This window comes from Gavialis gangeticus, unplaced genomic scaffold (assembly GCF_001723915.1).
Source record: "Gavialis gangeticus isolate Ggan-Ray unplaced genomic scaffold, GavGan_comp1, whole genome shotgun sequence".
Classification (NCBI taxonomy): domain Eukaryota; kingdom Metazoa; phylum Chordata; order Crocodylia; family Gavialidae; genus Gavialis; species Gavialis gangeticus.
In genome coordinates this window covers 10,211,051-10,224,267 of record NW_017728992.1, presented here as the reverse complement: position 1 = coordinate 10,224,267, position 13,217 = coordinate 10,211,051, and the positions used below count along the sequence as shown (strand labels likewise).

General features: G+C 43.2%; 1 protein-coding gene across 1 annotated transcript in view; it reads left to right on the top strand.

Annotated features, from left to right (window-relative positions):
* The window catches only part of CUNH7orf72 (chromosome unknown C7orf72 homolog), a 45,094-nt gene that overhangs the window by 28,996 nt on the left and 2,881 nt on the right, over positions 1-13,217 (top strand). Inside the window, exon 8 of the mRNA XM_019518378.1 lies at positions 9,833-9,940. Coding sequence (XP_019373923.1) covers positions 9,833-9,940 — 108 coding nt within the window. The remainder of the gene's footprint in view (positions 1-9,832; positions 9,941-13,217) is intronic.

Below are 13,217 nucleotides of genomic sequence, written 5' to 3'. Positions count from 1 at the left end.
CACACACACACACACACACACACACACACACACACACACGAGCATGTGTATAAATGACCTGAGTGGCTCAAGTTATGCTACTTCAAGAGTGGGTTAACTCTAGGTGGAGCTACCCAGCTCATGTTGTTAGGGTAACTTCAGCCTATTCCACAGAGATCAAATAAGCAATTTGCAGTCCTCCAGCATCCCAGGATGCACTGCTCCTAGTCCCTCCACAACCCCTGAGCAGGGGTACAGCCCAGGTATCCTGTTCCTAGCCAACCCCCTGCTTGCCAATCCTTTTGTGACAAGTCAGAGCTGTGCAGGCAAGAAATGGCATTAACCCTTCATGTGCAACTGCTTACAGCATGTTCTGATGTTGATACCACTTAACATTCCTCAGATTTAGTATGACCCAAGTGTAATGTATAACTTCACCCTTAAAGAAACATAGGCAGGGAGTGATAAGTCTGAGCAAGTCTGGGGTGCTACTTTGGTGCTTCCCTTTGTGAAACATCTGTAATTAAGGGATTAGAAACAACACTTGGTGCATCAAACTTTGTATTACAGTATTGTTTAACACACCTCCATGCCTTCATCCGGGTCTCCCTGTGCCAGGTGCTGTGCCTAAACATAAAAAAGACAGTCTCAGACCTGAAGACTTTATAATTAGGACATATTATTATTCACCTCAACAGATGGGGAACTAAGGTGTGGAGAGATTTAAATGATTTGCCTTGAGGTACACAGTGAATCTGTGGCAGAGACAAGAACAGAGTACACTGAGAGCACTACTCCAGTGTCTTCACCACATGACTGGAATTCCTCCCTCCCCCATCAGTGTGTAGAGGGGCTTCTCTTCAAAACTCAGTATTTCTTTTAAGGTTGCATTATACAAAAATTCAAGTTGACCGTATCTCTCAGTTCTGTCCAAATCAAATATAAAATAACTGCTGGAACATCACTTCCACGTAAGAAGCTTGTGAGGCTCAGCCATAGGTATCAACCTATCTTGATATTTTTCAAAACAATGTTTGTGGTCCAGTAGTGGCTGAGTGATATTGGTCTGCCCTGCCAGGAGAGCCACTGGGAACTCCTTTATGGATCATCTCTTGATCCTTCCAAGCTAAGAAGATATCCCAGGGGGCAATCCTGCTCCCCACCGTTGCCCAATCAGTAACATTGGAATGTATGTCGAGGTTTTAAGCAAGCATTGGAAAACAAGTAGGCAGAAAAACATTTACTGGCAGTAGTGGAGAAAGCCGTCTGGAAGCATCCATTGTAAGGACATATACACCACTTTTCACCAGTTGATCTGAACACTGTGAATGAAAATGTCAGTATTATTATCCTCATTTTATAGGTGGGAAAACCAAGACACAAAAAGCAGATGTGACTTGCTCGTGGTCACCCAGCAGGCCAGTAAGGCAGAGCCAGAAACAAAACCTGGGTTTCCAGAGTCCTGGTCTCAGTGCTGTCTTTCCATATGCCCACACAGCCAGAGCACAGCAGCTGCAGGAGTGAAACTTTCCTATTTATGGAGCAGTCAAGTGAGCTTTCAAAGTTAATGTCTTGGTTGCTCTTCTGTAAATAAAATGGACAGTCCCCTGGTGAATTTGCCAAGATGAGTGTTGGTCAGTGCTGGCCCCATCACTGTCAGGTCTGCTTTTGTTTACCCACCATCTTTCTCTTCATCTGGCTTATTTCTTCCCTCTACTGTACTCCAGCTTCTGCTCTTGCATTTCTTTTCTTTTCCTTCTTTCTGTCTTTGTTCCCTGACACAATTTTTGGCAAAGCACTTTGGCATAGCTTTCTTCATTGGAGGAAAGTTAGAGCTAAGTCATATGAGTTATCTCTGACACTTAAGGACATGCCTAAAAGCTGAGTAAGGAATGAGTGGAACGTGTGCTTATGTATTTTGCTAGGCTGGATTCTGCCATTTGTTTAAGAAGTTGCTTTGGGGTTTGAATCAAACTGGACTGCGTAGTTCATTTGGTTAGTACTTGTCTGTAAGAAATGAATAATGCATTTGGTTTATTTGTAACAAAGCTGACCAAAGATCAGCCATGGAGCAGTTCTAGATAATGAACTTGTCATGGATTCTCCAAAAGAGCACTTGCTTAAGGACCCCAACCCTTGCACAGTCTTCATCTCCTGAAGCCAACCCAGGCATTCCTTCTGGAGTGGGTGAGCCCCTGGCCCCTTGGATTCTAGAACCCAGCCTTTTGGTCCTTAATCTCCATGGTTATTGGTGGCTGCTTCAGAGATCTACCTTCTGGCTTAGCTCCTAAAAAAGGATTTTACCTCCCTCAAGGGGATAGTGTGCACCTGAAGTCACATGCCGCAGAGCAGGCAGCTCTTCTTAACAAAAACAGCATCAATCAACAGCAGTGCAACAGGCAGACTCCTCAGGTCACAATGCCTAGGCCAACTCCCAAGCAGAGTCCCAAGCAGGTAAACAGCTCTGGTTGTTTCCTCTGTTTCAAGACCCTCTTCCTGCCTTTCTCTCCATTTTGTCTCTGGAAGTCTCCTTTTCAAGCCCATCTCTTTGCATTGGGATTCTTTGAAGTTTTTCCCTAGCACCAGAAACAGGAGTGAGTCTCTCAAGGTACTAGAGCTTGAATTCACTTGGGCCTCGCTGTCTGTATCTGCAAACTGGATGCTTATTTGCTCAATGGTCCAGTCCATCTTAGTAGAACATGTAGGTAGATCCTCAGAGGTGCTTCAGAACACCTTTAATCCACTCTTTCTCAGCATACAAGCTGGGGAAACTGAGACATGAAACATTATTGTAACAAAAATACATGTAACCTTGAAATATTAGAGACAGAACTATCAGTAGTCAGACAGCTAAACAACATTAGTGGATCACAGGCTGGATTTTCAGAAATACCTCCTCAGTCCCAACCTGGGGAGCAGAGGGTTTGGCAGTTTTCCAAAAGAGCTCAGCAGGCTGGATGCATGTTGGATGTTGAGCTTTTGTGACTATCTAGCTTCCAGCTGCACAATAAGAGCACCCAAGCACTGAGCACATTTGAAACTTTGGCCTGACACTTATTTACGCTTCTGTTTGCAAACTTATGTGTATTGAGAGAGAGACAGTGGGAATTTGAGTGATGTTCCTCATCTGGGTGCAAAAAGAAACAGAACAAACCAGTTACATTTAAGAGGGGCTTTTCCAAAGTACCAGAGGAATTTAGGAACGTAAGCCACACTGTTGCTGGTATCTCATTTGTACCTTTGTAAATGTCTAGGTCAATAGGTAAATAGAACATGACAAATAAGTAAACAAGGCAGGTTAGATATGCACCTTATAGACTAACTAAATAAAAGATGTACAGTATAAGCTTTCAGAAGTTTATATATAGAACATAAGCTCTTGAAAGCTTATGCCCTATATATTTCTTATTTAGTCTATAAAGGTGCATTATCTACCGTGCATGCTGCCTGACTTCAGACCAGCACAGCTACCTCTCTAAATAAAATTTTAAAATCATTCTTCATTATTATTAACAAATAACAGACACTCAAATACTTTAAAAATAATTTTGGCTTTCAGAATGTGCCTTGATACTGTAACTTTATGCATTTTTAACTTCAGCTGGTGGATTCACAGTGCCATCTGACATACTTTAATGTATTTAAATGTCTATGTGAGTGTATCACCCTGTATATTTCTTTTCCTTCACCTCTCAACCACCAGTATTTTCCTTTAGGTGACCCCTTCCCCCATCAGCTGCTGCTGCAAGGTTACGCTGCAAGTGATATTTTAGTTTTGCAGGTGTTCTAAGGGTCAATGGAAAAAACTCCCACACTGCTGATGGGGATTTCCTTTGTAGCATTCATGTGAGGAACGCTCATAAACATTCACCGTGACAAATACTGCATGAATAATTCTCTTTCTCTCCTGGTACTGCTGTCCCTAATAAATAGTGTGGTCAATTCCAAGGTATGGACCAAGGTTTCTTAAAGTGAGAGCAATTTCCTAAATGAGTACATCCCATGCTCTGCACCGTTCTGTCTGCAGTATACTTCTCATGCTGTAACAAATATGATTTAATTTTTCACTCTTTTACATGCTGGGACCACATGAAGCTTCACAGGAATAGTCAGGATAAAATTTGGACCAGCATTTCCGTCTTGTGAACTAAATGGGAATCCTGGGTAGCCATCAATCAAAAAGGGCCTATAACACACAGTTCTCTTTGCTTTTGTAGGGAGCAGGGCTGCATGCACACTCTGTCTCTCTGTCTCTCTCTTTCTCTCGCACACGCGCGCACACACACACACACACACAGAGTCACAGTCACAGCACCATGCTATATGCGAATACATGCATCTAGATTTCATAGATTTTTTTTCATTTACCTCTAGAGTAACATCTAATACTTTCTATTTAGCAGCAGTTTTCAAAAGCTTAACTAATCGATCTTCACAGCACCTCTCTGAATAAGCATTATTATACTAATCCCCCAGACATGATGACTGAGGAACAGGGATTAAATAAATTGCCTGAGGCTGCAGAGAATAGATGTGTCAGAGATAAGGCTATCTCCCAAGTCTTGCAAGCACTAGACTGCAGTAGTATATATAGTTCCTAAAGGATCAGGTCTCATGAATTCCAAGTCTTGCACCTAAACCAACTTCCCCCAAATGCTTCCAGCCCCTTTCTTTACAGCTGTCCCTACACGTATATCAGAATTTTTACTTCTAAATCTTGCAAAAACACTGTGCCAATTCTAGTCTCACACCAACCTATCTCTAGTGACTTCAGTTGCAGTTCTTCAAATGTATTCTTTAGTGAGACCAATCTCTGGCTCATTGTGGGTACACAGCTCCAACTCATCTTCAAATTACAGGAGAAACCCAGTAGACCAAAATTAGCCAGACAGGGACTTCCACTACCTTTAACCTTCTGCCTGTCATTTGCTCCAGCAGGTTGGGAATTTTTCCAGCTAGCCTTCTTTCTCAGAAAATGATCATTTGCTAAAACTGAAACAGGTCCCAGGAAAAGACAGGTTGCCTTAGATTTCCCAATTTGAAGAGTGTGGGGAAATAAAGTAAAACCACTTCAGAATAGTTGAAATCTTAAGTTTTGACCTTTTCACATTTAAAAGTTTTGCTTTTATGTTAGGGTTTTGTGTTAATTTGTAGTACAAAAAAAAAATAAAACCTTGACATCAAACCTAAACAGTTCATGATGGTTAACATGAATTATTTTAATTGATCATATACAATGTGTTTATTTGGTATTTTGATTTAATACAATTTGCTTAACAACATTTTTGGGATTTTGACTGTTTGGTCTTTTGAGGAATCTGGAATCCTCCCATGAGAACATTTTCTACTAGGTCTGTTATTTACCTCTGGGTAAAGCGGCTGTGAAGTGATACCCAATCAGAATACCCTGTGCTATCATGGTATCACACATACCCTGCTGTAAGTGATACTGATGTAGCGTTTTCATTTTGTTTTACCCAGGTGTAAATAGAATAGTCAATTTGATCTCACGCTTACACAAACCAGAAGTAAGATTATTGCCACCAGGGTAGCCCCATTCATGTAATGTAGGCAGGAGCTTAGAAGCAGGCCCAACCTTATAGGTATTGTTTGTTTCTTTATGTGAGCATATTATGGCACTGTGTAGCAACTTCCTCTTGTGGAAATGACACCCAAGGTTCTAAGGAAGAATGAGACGTTGTGGGAACTCGTTTGCTGATTATAGGTGCAATATAAAGTGCTCGGTTAGTGCTGTCTCGGAAAGGTTACTCTGTTGTAGAAGTTTCTTCTTGTAACAATAACGAATGCTGCCCTTGCACACAACTACCACTCAAGCCAAAAGTGCTGCCTATATTTTCCAAACTGACTAGGCATTTTTGGTGTCTCATTTTTTCAGGCACCCATTCTGGGACATCTGCTGGTTTTTGGAGAAGTTCCTCGGCACAGCCAGTAATTGAGGCACAGTAAAATTTCTCTCTTCCATTGAAATCTTAGACCCAGTGTAGCTTCCGTTGTGCTTATGCCGTGAGCGCTTTTTGTGGGGAGTGAGTGTTGCTTCTACAATAACAAGGAAACCCAAGAGCAAGAGAGACGTCATGGTGACAGAAAGAAGACATGATGATGAGAAGTTTAACCACAAAGAGGACCAGTTTTAGCTTGGTACTTAGTTGTTTTCAGCATAGGCAATTGGGTGCAGTACCTCATCAGAGAAAATGCAAGAGAGCTAGATGGAGTGATCCAAAAACAAAAAAAACCAAAGGGGTATTTTTTCTAACCTCAGTTTTTTCTACTTCACAAGCATAACCACAGCACATTTCTGCATCCCTTCTGCAGGCTCCCAGGAGAGCAGCTGCTCAACTGTAGTGGAGGCTTTCTCAGTATCCTTGTACTTTCAGCTTCTCTCTTCACAATTTCCTCCTCTTTCAGAGTGACATCCTCCAGCATGTTTTGTAGTTAGCGGCTGCTGTGAATCACTTCTAAATGGCAGACAGCCATCAAGATCAATTCTTGCACTGGGAGCTACTCTCCAGCTTATTTTGTGTTTCTGGGTTATATTTGTGCTTTCACATTGCTTTTTCGCTTTTCTTCGTTCCAAGGAAAACAAGTTAGTGAAAGAAATTAAATTGTAACTAATGGTGCCAAGTTAGGTGGTTCTGCAAGATTTAAAGGTCAGAAGATTTACAAAATCAGAAGCCTCACACTGTATAATGAGATTCAGAGGTCTGCACTGTTGTACAGTTATCATGTGAATTAATTTCAAATATCCTTGTGATACATTGCAGTTTATTAAGGGATGTCATGCAATAGTCCCGCATCTCCTGTTTGATAAACTGGTGAAATTCCATGGACGTAAATATGGTTGCACTACTAGAACAGAGCATTGTACCTGGCTACATAGCACATCATACCAGGGGAGTACAACTTCATTCACAGTCTGATGGGCTTCCTTGAAAATGATCCATATCAAACCAAATATTCAGATGTAAGTGATTACACATGCTTGCTCAAATGCACCAGCTATACACCCCAGACTCTCTACCTTTATGCACAAACTGGGTGCTTCCATTTTCACATAAACAGGGGATTGTACATTTGTGTATGAGGTGGCTGAACTTTGAGAACTCACCACAATGAATGGTTCTGAAAATGAGTAATAGTAGTGGGGCCAGACTGTCAGCCCTGCTGCAGCTGCTTTATCTTTTCTGATTGCTCAACCAACTAGTTAGAGAGTCCTGTGATGCAAAGAGTTGTTTAGGTAGCACAGCATTGCTGTGCTGGTTCATTAAGCCCCCTTCACTCTTGTAGGGGCTCAGTCATTGATCCCACAGGTCAGTGTAGAAGGCCTGTGGAGAGAGATATAGGCCAACAGTTCTTCCTCAATGGGTTTGTCTACACAAGATGCTTTACTGCACGTTAGACCAATCTAATACACAGTAAAGCATCACCATTTACACATGTGCAGCAATTATTGTGCAGTATTAGTCTAATGCACCATTTTCTAGTACTTGTAGATACAGATACTAGAAGAACAGTTCATTAATTAATGTGCGGGACTGTATGTGTAGGTACTGACCCGTAGCAAATTGCTCCCAGTCAGCCTAGGTGGCAGGGGCCACGGGGTGGGGAGAGCTGTCCTGACTGGGTGGAAAGCTGCCTGCCAGCAGTGTGGAGATCCAGACATGTCCCCATCTCCATGTGGCTGGCAGAGCTGTCCTGGCTGCCAGGAAACTGCCTCCCTGCCCCGTGGAGATCAGGGCAAGATTGGGACAGGTCTGGATCTCCATGGGGCAGGAGGCAGTTGCCTGGCAACCAGACAGCTCTCCCTGCCCCACAAAGATTGGGACCAGCCTCCATACCCCCTGCCAGCCCAGAGCCTGGCATCCAGGGGACCCTGGAGCTCTCCCTGGCTACTGCAGGGGAACAGAGCAGGACGGGAGCAGCCCTAGACTAAACTGCTCCTGTCAGGAGCAGGGCGCTTCCAACAGGCACATATTCAGATTTGCGTGGGGGTGCAGTTTAATGCACCTGAACTTTCTGCACAGAAAATTTAGGCGCATAAATAGCACGTGTAGACCTGCCCAGTAACACCAAGGACTGGATCAGACTCCTGCCATCCCCAGTATCAGTGCAGGTGAGTCAGATAAGCATCAATCCTCTTTTACACTTCTGTGCCAAGCAAAGCTCATCTGGAGAAGCAGCCCATCAAGTTTTAATTCTCTATCATATATGTATGTTATAATAAGTGTATTTTGAAATCATCTCTACCCCTATGAGAGAATGTAGAGTATAGTGTGCTGAAACCAGTTGTAGAGAGACATCTGGCCACTGGGCTGAAATTCAACAGCTCTGATAACATCAGCAACCAAAATACATTTTTCTCAGGAGCACGTGGGTGTCAGGAAACACCAGTAAGGCAGTTGTCAGAGGCACTGTTATAGTTTGCTCAGTTTGTGAGTCCACAAAAGAGAGATGCTTTCCAGTCCCAAGGACACAGGTGAATCACTGGTTGAAGAAGCCTGTCATGGAACACTTTCTGCTCATGTATGGACAGTCTGAGTAAATGTGTGATTCAGCGGTTACCTATTGTGTACTGGCAACATGGAAGAGTGTGGGTAGCTGCTGATGCTAACATCTGGTCACCCTCTGACAGATTTTTCTACTGCATCCCCCCAACAAAGCATAGACTCCCTCCTGAAACACGTGCTGTCCGGCTCATCCTGCTTTCTCCCAATATGGGTTCCCTAAACATTCTTCTCTCTTTCCCCTTTCAGGAAATAATGCCATAAGCCTTTCAGCTGTGTTGCTCTGTATATTTATCATTCTTTTGTCTGTCCTTCTGAGATACTTCTGCTTTGAATCCCCCATTAAAACTTTCTTTTTCTCTTTATGATGTATGGCCAATAATAGGAAAAGGCTTAGTCCTGTAAGAGATGTTCCACTCTAACAAAGCACTTAAGGAAGCAGTTAGTGTGCAATGTTAAAAGTACTAAACATGTGCTTAAGCAAGTGCATTGATGAATTAGGTGAGGGCATTCAGCACCTTTGCACATCTTTTTCTTTAAATGTATTTATATGGGTAGTTAAATGAGATTAAATTGAAGACTGGTACAAGCTCATTTGTTGCACTAAAATGAAAATGAAATGTAATCTAATTACCTTAAATCACTTGTACACAATATAAAATACATGGATGGTTGATGCCCTGCTTCATTTGAATCAGTGGAAGAAAGAAAAAAATCTTATGAGAGAATTATCCATATTAACATTAATGTAATTGTACTAGAAGTCTGAAGAGTGTGAAACAGCATAGGAGATTTGGGGTCCAGCCAGAACATTCAAACCTGGCTTTCTAAAGTCAGTCATCTAAATCCTACATTTGAAAGTGAGACCCAAAAGTTCCACTTGAATCATGTATTTTTAAACAATTGCTTTAATGTTTTTGTGAACCTTGTGATTAGTTACTCTTTTTAGATGTCATGGTGTTCCTTGTTGGAAGTGGTGTGCAGACAGTCAAATAAAACCTTCCATTTTCAGTGCTGGAGAACTCAAAATTCATTTTCGACCTGTCTTCTAAAGACTCAGTTTAGGGACCAGATGATCATCTGGTGTATGCTGAGGTAGGTGCCTGGAAGCCAAAGGAGCTATGCCAGATCGCCACAGTTGGAGTTTTGGCCCCATGGTCTTGCCCCTTAAATATCACATATTTACATCTGTTATCTCCTACCCACTTTAAATAGGGAAGCACAAGTAAGCACTTTAATCTTTTACAACTGTCTGCGAATCATTATTTCAAGCCTGTCATCATTTAATTTATTCCCCTCTTGCCCTTCCCCCTTTTAACTTTTCCCTTTAGCACTCCAAATATCCCTGGATATACTGGCAAGGTTCATTGGACAGCAACCCACCCGGCAAATTCTAATCTTCCATCAACATCCCCTTCAATAATTGCACGAATGCATGGGTAAGTATGAGGCGTATTACTCAATTTGTTCAGAAACGTTAGAGGAAAAATCCTAATTATACTTATTTCATTAAAGAACAATTAAATATTAAGCATGACATTTCTTTGGTTTAAGAAACAATACTGGAGTCAGATCCCATCATGTATCTGCTGAGATGATCAGAGACTGGTTTTTAGGATTTCTTTGAAACTTTTGACAAGGTGCATTGAAATGTACATTTAATGCTGCAGGAAATCAAGGTTTCTTAAACAGTAGTTGTTTCTATTTTATTCCTTTAGAGATGCTGGCTACATTGAGTCCCCTGTGTGTTCTGGAATTCTTTGGACTTTTTACATTTAATGGTGCTAAATATGAGGTTATGCTTGCTTAGAGATGTAAAGCCCTCTTGACATGGATGATTTCTGTACAGAAAACTGTCATTACTTCGTATTTCCCTTTTATACCAGGTTTATCATTATAGCAGTATCTGAGGCCCAGATTTTCAATACATATTTAGGCACATCATTCCCACTGTTGTCAGTGGCAGTAAGACCCAAAATGTTTTTTTTTAATCTGTGCACCCACATCTTACAAAAACATTTTCATTACAGTTCCTCTAGTTGCTCTGTGCCTAGCCCTTTCTCTCAGAAGCAGCTAACGAGTTACTTATCATTTTTTGTCCCATTCCTTAAGTGCTGTTATATTGTCTATCCAGACCTTGAATATTCTTTTTTTTCCCCATTGTAAAGTAAGACTCAGTGACATCACCAGAAAGCCCACTACTTCGTAAGGCATTCTTCTTTTTTTAAACCACCTTTAATTTTAATTGTCATTAGGAGAATATCTGCAATAGATGTCATCCTTTTCTCTGTGCTACCAGTGTGCAGTGTCCTAAATTATTCACAAGCCTTAGGAAGCTGACTAATAGTAGTAGGCATCTATCTGTCTGTCTCTCAAGACAATAGAATTATGCCAAGTAAGACGTCAGCTCGCTGAACGTAATCCTCGCTTGAAAGGTAAAGCGAAGCAGGCTGGCTACTAAAGAATTCACCTACCTACCAAAGTAATTCATTGGTGTGCAGAACACCCTGGATTCCATATACACTTCCTGCACTCCTTTGCACCTCTGTTCTGTTCCCATACAGCTGTACCTGGACAACAGGCATTCACTGGTAATAGCAGTTTCCTGGTTATAAAGACTGAAAATATGTGGCAGTGTCTTGGGGTTTTACGGGCTTCTCAAGCTGAACTCAAATCATCTTGATGTGAGCCTGTGGTACTTTTAAATGTCGTGTGCAAAAAAAAGATGCAGATGTGCCTCAGCAGACATTATTGGTAGCATTCAGACAATACCTGATTTCAAGAGCAAACTGTCAGATGCCAATGTGATCTAAAGAAAAGGAAAATATGTCTGTCCTTTCCTTTGACTTCACTAGGGGTATCAAGTAAATGCAGTGAACAGTGGATGGATTTTTTTCCCATAATGTGGGGTGCCTGTAGAATCAGGGCAGTGTCTTGTGACTTTTTCCTAGGACCATGTATGAGAAATGTGAAACTGGGAGACACATGCCCAGTGGACCAAATGTATTTCCCTGGGAATAGGAGCACTGATTTTAACATACTACAGTTGCATGTTATGCTCACTGAGATACTCGTTCACTGTGAGTGGAGATTGCTGCAATATTTATAGCCCTGTTTGAAACAGCAGTCTAAGTATAAGTGAGGCCCTTTGAGGGCTGTGTTTCCTCCATGGTTAATTTTTCATGTGGAGGGCAGGGCTGAGCTGGTGCCCATCCCCATCCCCCAGGCTCTCATGGGGCAGGAGAGGGAGCTGCTGGCTGCTGAATAGCCAGAGCTGGGGAAAGGAGGCGGGGAATGGGGGCCCCCTGTTTTTTGTCCCCCCAGCCTACTCCAGATGGGGGAGTTGAGTTGGGCCCCCAAGGCAAGGGGGATCCATTCCCCCCACCAGCTCTGGCCAGTGAGCAGCCAGGAGTAGCCAGCATGGAGCTACTGGCTGCTGAATGGCCAGAGCTGAGGGTTGGGGGAATGGAGCCCTCTAGCCTTATGGGCCCTACCCAGTACCCCAGCCAAGGTAGCTGAGGTGGGTCTATGAGGCGCAAGAGCCCCATTCCCTGCACCTCTTCCCCACCCCCCCTGTTCTGGCCATTCAGAAGCCGAGTTCCCCTGCTGACAGCACTGGAAGTAGGTGAGGGGGAGGGGTTGGCAGCATCCTGGGAGGCTGCTGGAGTGCCCCCACCTGCTGGCCTATGCTGGTACAGGCTGGCTCCACCCTGCTTCCCCCTGCACAACAAGCAAATGTCTGTTAGGCTGCAGGGATGGGCTCTAAATCATGGTACTTTATGCAAAACACCGTTAATTATACTGGAGCCCTAACATCTGTCTGCACCCTTAGAGGCAACACAGGAGCATCTGTAGGCTTCTGTTAAATGATAATTATAGTAATGATTTTAAAAAGATGATTCTAATACATGCTCATGTGGGAAGTATCAACTGTAAACAGCTGGCACTATTCATAGTTTCTAGGGTCAGAAGGGACCTGAGCAGATCATTGAGTCTGACCCCCTGCCATGGCAGGAAAGATTACTGGGGTCAAACGACCCCAGCCAGGTGTTCATCCAGTCTCCTTTTAAAGACCCCCAGGGTAGGAGCCAGCACCACTTCTGTTGAAAGTTGGTTCCAGATCCTTGCTGCCATGACAGTGAAGTAGCGCCTCCTGATGCCTAGTCTGAATCTACCCTCTGCCAGCTTGTGACCATTATTTCTTGTCACTCCTGGGAGTGCTCAGGGGAACAGGGACTCTCCCATTGCCTGCTGGTCCCCCCTGACTAGTTTGTAAATGGCCACTAGATTCCCCCTCAGCCTTCTCTTGTGGAGGCTGAACAGGTTCAGGTACCTTAGTCTCTCCTCGTAGGGCCTGCCCTGCTGACCTCTGATCATGCGAGTGGCCCTCCTCTGGACCCTCTCCATGTTGTCCACATCCCTCTTCAAGACCAGGGTTGCACTTTTTTCATTTGGATCAAAATTCTCAGAGTTTGTGGATGAAACTTCCTTGCAAGCTTGAGGAAATCAGTAGTGTGACATGGACTGTACAATAGCACCAAAACCACCTCTCCTTCTGTAGGAACCAGCAGCACACTTACACAATGGGGAACTCCCTACTTGAGAGCACGGAGGCAGAAAGATCTTGGAGTCATTATTGACTCCAAGATGAACATGGGCCGACAATGCGAGGCCATGGTTGGCAGGGCTAACCGGACCTTATTGTGCATCCACAGG